At 33.2% G+C, this 6453-nt stretch overlaps 1 protein-coding gene across 1 annotated transcript; it reads left to right on the forward strand.

Moving 5' to 3' along the window:
• Window positions 1-1065: 1065 nt before the first annotated feature.
• LOC149245520 (putative disease resistance protein At5g47280) lies at window positions 1066-6221 on the forward strand. Its single transcript, XM_089455610.1, has 5 exons — window positions 1066-1911; window positions 3360-3769; window positions 4186-4538; window positions 4633-4844; window positions 5211-6221. The coding sequence occupies exons 1-5, from the start codon at window positions 1242-1244 to the stop codon at window positions 6047-6049; spliced, it is 2484 nt and encodes an 827-aa protein (XP_089311736.1). The 5' UTR covers window positions 1066-1241; the 3' UTR covers window positions 6050-6221.
• Window positions 6222-6453: the final 232 nt, after the last annotated feature.

The following is a 6453-nucleotide window of genomic DNA, read 5'->3' on the forward strand; positions in this document are numbered from 1 at the left end:
TATTTTACATGATTAGACAAACATATTCCTTATTTCCAAGAAATATCTTTATTTTTATTTTTATATAGTGGTTACTTTGAATAAACATCAATATTTATATCTTTTTGTATACTACTTTCAATAGGTATCAATTTTTTAACCGTCCATTTTATATAACTTGGCTAATATATTCCCTATTTCGAAGAAGCATCCTCATTTCTTTTTATATTCCTCACTTGAATGACTATCAATATTTATACGTGTGTCCTACTTTGAGTAGTCATCGTCTTCTTTCAAGGTCAAGGCAATTATTCGCACGCGATGATTTAAATTGCACTTAACACGCCATGAATGTTCAACGATCCATCAGCATTTATACGTGTGTCCTACTTTGATCCATCAACATTTATACGTGTGTCCTACTTTGAGTAGTCATCGTCTTCTTTCAAGGTCAAGGCAATTATTCGCCCGCGATGATTTAAATTGCACTTAACACGCTTTCAAGGTCAAGGCAATTATTCGCACGCGATGATTTAAATTGCACTTAACACGCCATGAATGTTCAACGATCCATCTACAGCCTCTTTTTTCTTTTTTCAGTGGGGACAGAATCCATGTTGAATAATCATAATACATCATATATCGTTTAAGCTAGCGGATTTTATCATACAATATTTATCGTCAAAGCGAGCAGAATATGTCACATCAAGACACATAAGCGTCCTCATCGAAACAAATGCTACTGCGCGTTTCAACTCCCCAAAAATCGAACGTGGCTGGAGTGCGAAAACCAACCGCCTAACCAACACATCATGCACTCACGTCTTCCTTTCTATTTCGTTCCAACAACTCTTTCAACAACCCTGCAACTTACCTGAAGGAATCAAGAAACCAGCAATAATGGTATGCCTCGTCTGATCCAAGAAATTTCGTTTCGCGCGTTATTCTCATTCCTACTCGTATTGACCTTGGATTTCATGGCAGATGCGCATTCCTATCATTGCCTTGAAATAGTTTGTTTACACCTCTATAAAAGTTCCATTCCCTCCCTCATAATCTACAAGTTTGTGTTGAAGGGAAGGGAGACAACCATATATTCTAGTAAGACCAACTATTCTAGTAAGACCAACTAGTTAGATTGAAGGGAAATATTTCTTTCAAAAAAATTGTTTTTGGACACGTTGATTAGAATTGATTTTTCTGTGTTTATTTGGAGACATTACATAGAATTGTTTTTTCTGCCCACTAGCCTGTAGAATAGAATGGATACATTCAATTGCAAGAACTCATGCACTAGATTAGATGAGCTGCTCACAAGCCTTATTCAAACAACTCAGCAGATGTGTTTATTGGAGGTTGTAAAGCCTCAAAATGAGCAAAATCCCATCTACGAGGAGTTCTTGAAAATCCTTATGAAGGGCGTTGAATTGGTGAAAAAGTGTGAAAAGAGCAGCCCTTTTCATATTTTTCATAACCTCAGATATGGCTCTCAAATTCGCCAGCTGGAGAAGGAGATCTCTGACTTCCTTCAGTATCATTTGCCTGCCAGCATGTTCCTTGATGTGCAGAATCTCATAACAGAGTTGAAGAGTCTAGCTCATATTTACCATTCGCAGTCAAAGGATGAGGGCAAGTTGAATGAAACCATCTTTAAACACGTGTCGAAGCTCACAAATGATGCCCATGAGAATGCTATGATACTTCAACAAATGGTTGCAGTTGAAGATATGTTTGATGGAGCTTCAGATGAGCCTCCTTGCATTTATGATGGATCATTTAAGCCTGATTTTGTAGTGGGCATGGAGAAAAATATTTGGAATTTGAAGAAGATTCTGCTCCAGAGAGAGGTATCTGTTGTTGGGGTGCACGGTATGGGAGGTCTTGGCAAAACAACCATGGCATTGGCCCTTTGCAACGACCAAGAAATCAAAGGTAATTGGGTTTCTATTTAAGTCAAATCATTTTTATCTACTTCGCCTACTTGCTGGTTAAGCTAACAGTTGCATATTTTTCGTACGTTAAAGTCATGTATATGTATGCTTGGTGTATGCAGTATATTAAAGTAATATATATATATATATATATATATAATTGCTCAAGTAACTGGTGTATGCAGGAAGTTGCGTCATTTTCATTTTCAGCGCTTTTTGGCTGCAATATACAAAGCGACAATCCCCATTCATTACTCTAAGAACATTAGATATATAATTGCTCTAACCATTAACTGGTGTATGTAGGAAGATGTATCATTTTCATTTTCAGTCCTCCCTGGCAACAAAGTACAAAGCGACCATCCCCATTATCATAAAAAGATTTGCGATAGCATGTAGGATCTGCAAGGATAGTGTATTAGTAAAGTTGCCACATGGAAATACTTTCTTTTGTAGTCGTGAACATCCTCTTTGACATGACTTGGTAATGAACTAATTCAATGGAAATCTAAGGATCTATTTGCATGAGCTATTGGCATGGAAACCTAGTGGTCTCATATAACATGATTTAGGGAATGAGGATTTCAATGGAAACTTAAGGATATGTTTGTCATTATTGAAAATTTATTAATTATAGATATAAAAATGTGTTAAAATGAATCGGTACGGTTAATAAAAAAATAAATTTTCTTTTATTTTGTTGATTGGTCTTCGATAATTCGATAGTTGATTAGCTTATCCAGAAAAACACTTGGTTTGGTGGTCTATCTCCCTCGAACGACCTAATACATTTTCCTCCGGCCTTTCTCGGATATTCCAAACTGCTTTTTTTAATAAGTAATGAATTCTTGAAAATGTTATAATAACAAGATTTATGACATTAATAGTTATTTGAGGTTTATATAGATATTAGCTATTTGAGATTTATAAAGATATGAGCTATTAATTGATTTGGTGATTTAATTGAATGAGATGCATTCTAATAATATATTAAAAAAAAAGAAATGAAAAAAAAATGTTTTTTTGGTTTTTTTGGGTGATGTGATTGAATGAGATGGATTCTAATAATATATTTGTTTAAGAAAGATTTTTTTTTCTTTATTGAAAGTTTAATTAATGTTTTTTTTTGCTTTATTTTGATTTAGTTATAATTTATAGTGTGGATTTAGTATTGTTTAAAACTATATAATTCTCTCGGATCATATAAGATTTATTTAATAAGATGTTTAAGATTTTTTGAGGATTGGATTTTAATGATGTTTGGTTTTTATCTTTATAGTGTAGGGTTAATATAGATATTGAGAAATGTGAAAATTATCTTATGTATTGACAATGACTAGTCCTTGAGTGTTTTTATTATTTATTTATTTTAATAAAGACTTTTTAAAAACTTATTCATGTATACATTATAGGTTTCTATCTAATCACTTATCTTTTTATGTATGCTAGGGTTTTTTCAAAACAATATAATTTTTCTCACAGTCTCACAATCCCCAAATCTAAAAGGAATTTTAGAGACGTTGTGGGAGAAGATTACTCATGGGAAGAATCCTAAATTTCAAAATGTGGAGGAAGCACATAGACAACTGCAACAATTGATACAAAGGAAAGACAAACAAACTTTGGTGGTGTTGGATGATGTTTGGTCTAGGGTGCATTTGGAAAAATTGTTATTTGAAGGGAAAGGACATAAGACCCTTGTGACAACTCGAGATCATTCTACAATCCCTAGAGAAGTCTCTACTCAAATTTATGAATTGCCATTGTTGGATGATGCCGATGCTTTGTCCCTTTTTTGCTTGTGGGCTTTTGGACAAAGATCAATTCCAAGTACTGCAGATGAACATCTAGTGAAGCAGGTAAACCACTAATAGTAGTGTATATATTTTTATATTCAACATATCATTGTGTCAATAATTTGGTGTGAGTTTGGATCAATTTAGTAATTGTAATATGCACTATCATTACAAATATCTCTAACTACAAGTTATTGCCCCAATGATATATCTTTATAATGGGACCCCCTTCCAAAATAGTATGCAATCCATGTCTAATAGAAAAGAAGAGATGTTAGACAGATAATCAATATCCTTTAACATAAACATTACTTCCACAAATTCCAAAAGGATTTCATATTCTTAAGCCATGAAACAAAACTTGTGAATGAACTTTAAGCTTCTTAGGAAACAACTTCACACTTTCAAAACCAAAAGTATGAATTTGATTGGTTTTCCATTTAAATATTTTTTGCTTATTACTGTTGTATGATTCACAGGTTAAAGCAGAATGTAAAGGCCTCCCACTTGCTCTAATGGTGATTGGAAGCTCTTTGCATGGTGAGCCTCGCCCAACATGGGAGAGTGCTAATAAAAAGCTTTTAAATGGGGAACCAATATCAGATTATCATAAACAGAGACTTCTTATATGCTTACAAACTAGTATTGATGTACTAGATCAAGAAGTACGAGAGTGCTTCTTAGACCTTGGGTCATTTCCAGAGGATAGAAAAATCTCTGTGGATGCATTATTGGACATTTGGGTCTATGTGCGAAAGATGGAGTGGAAAGATGCTCTTGTCACTTTGTTAGAACTTGCAAGTAGAAATCTATTATATTTAATGAACCTAAGGTAATTTCCTTCTCTTTTGTTTCTTGCGTTCAACTTTTTTTCTCTTGGATTACTTTAGCTTATATATTTTGTTTTTTTTGGTAATTAGGTCAAGTAGGAATCAAGAAATCAACTATGAAAGTGCCTCTGAGCTATACTTTTCCCAACACGATGTGATGACTGATCTGGCCATATATTTGGCATCCCAAGATAACATAGTTCATAGGAAGAGGTTGCTCATGCCTAAAAAGGAGCATAATTTTCCAAGAAAATGGGAGTTTCTCAAGGATCAAACATTTGATGCTCAAATTGTTTCTATTCACACAGGTGGGTGTTTTGACCAACTTGCTTGAAGTGCACACACTTATTTTATTCAAATTATAGTAGTTTATTAATATTAAGTTTGTTTACAATATTTTCAATGCACGGCATAGGTGAACCCTATACTATATCTAATATATTATCACTAAATGATATACATGAATTAATCCCATATGTACATTTCATAAGTGAATCTTATATTACATCCAATGAGGTATCATTATGCAATATACATGCATTTATCACATATCAATTTCTAGGTTTTGTTTTCCTATATAAAAAAATATTTCGTAAGAAATGTCACTATTTCATAATTTGTGTACAATAACCTATAATTCTAATTTAAATTTGAATTTGTGCTTATTTACGTAGGTTCCATGGAGGAGAATCAATGGTGCGATATTAATTTTTGCGAGGTGGAGGCTTTGGTGTTAGTCTTTTCTGCAAGTGAATACTTTCTTCCACCATTCTTGAGATCTATGAAAAATCTTAAAGTTCTCATAATATCCAATTATGGATGTAAGAGAGCCAATGTGAATGGTCTACTAGCTTTATCTTCACTCATTCAACTTAAGACTATTCGCTTGGAGAGGTTGATTGTGCCCCCATTTCAGGAGCACATGAAAGACTCACAAAATTTGGAGAAGATATCTTTGAACATATGTGAAGGGCTTGGAAATGTGTCAAATTTCAACAACACCCAATCAAGGTTAAAGCTTCCAACAATGTTGGATTTTAACTTGGATCATTGTTTTGATTTGGAGGAGTTACCCTTAGGAATTTGTGACATGGCATCAGTTCAAAGGTGGTCCATCACTAATTGTCACCTTCTTCAAGTGTTCGCTAATGATTTGGAAAATCTCAAATCTTTAAAAATGTTAAGATTATCTGCATGTTTAGGAATAAAAGAGCTTCCACCATCTATTGGAAAACTTGGGAAGTTGGAATATCTTGACATTTCATTGTGTGAGTACTTACAAGAACTCCCTGAAGAAATAGGACAATTAAGGAAACTCAAGGAGCTTGACATGAGAGAGTGTTCTCGATTGAGAAAATTGCCTAAATCAATTGGAGGGTTGATATCTCTAAAGCATGTTACATGTGATGAGAACATTGGGAAGCAATGGATGCATGTCAAGAATTTTTCCATCATGGATCTTCAAGTTAATGTTGTACAAGAACAATTCAACTTGGATTGGTTAGATGGTTGACATCATACCTACACAAGATGCAAATGCAAGTGGACTAATAGTTTACCAAGTTCTATTTCTATGTCATTTTCTAGCAGGTTTATCATCCATTTGGAGTTAGTAGGTTAACGCCTCAAAGATTAGGAGTTGGTGAATTAGTGGATAGTGTATTAAAAGTAAGAGATTAATTGGTTAGGAGTTTAATGCATTGACATTGTAATTGCTCATAGTCAAAGTATCTACCTCTTAAATAAAAATTGAATTTTTCACACTTTTATATCCAAATAGTAAGATACTTTGGAATATGCAAATTTATAAAGTAAATTATTTATTAATATTTTATGATAATGTTATTTTTTTATTTAAACAATTTCAAAATTTTGTAAATATTATTGATTTTATAATTTATGACACCTTATTATACA

Source organism: Pinus tabuliformis, chromosome 7 (assembly GCF_031772625.1).
Source record: "Pinus tabuliformis cultivar Carrire ecotype Pingquan chromosome 7, CPIR1, whole genome shotgun sequence".
NCBI lineage: Eukaryota > Viridiplantae > Streptophyta > Pinopsida > Pinales > Pinaceae > Pinus > Pinus tabuliformis.

Coding starts and splice junctions, on each gene's coding strand:
- LOC149245520 (XM_089455610.1), top strand. CDS start 1,242: ATGGATACATTCAATTGCAAGAACTCATGCACTAGATTAGATGAGCTG. Junction 4,539..4,632: donor TTATATTTAATGAACCTAAG/GTAATTTCCTTC, acceptor AATTAGGTCAAG/TAGGAATCAAGAAATCAACT. Junction 4,845..5,210: donor AATTGTTTCTATTCACACAG/GTGGGTGTTTTG, acceptor TTATTTACGTAG/GTTCCATGGAGGAGAATCAA.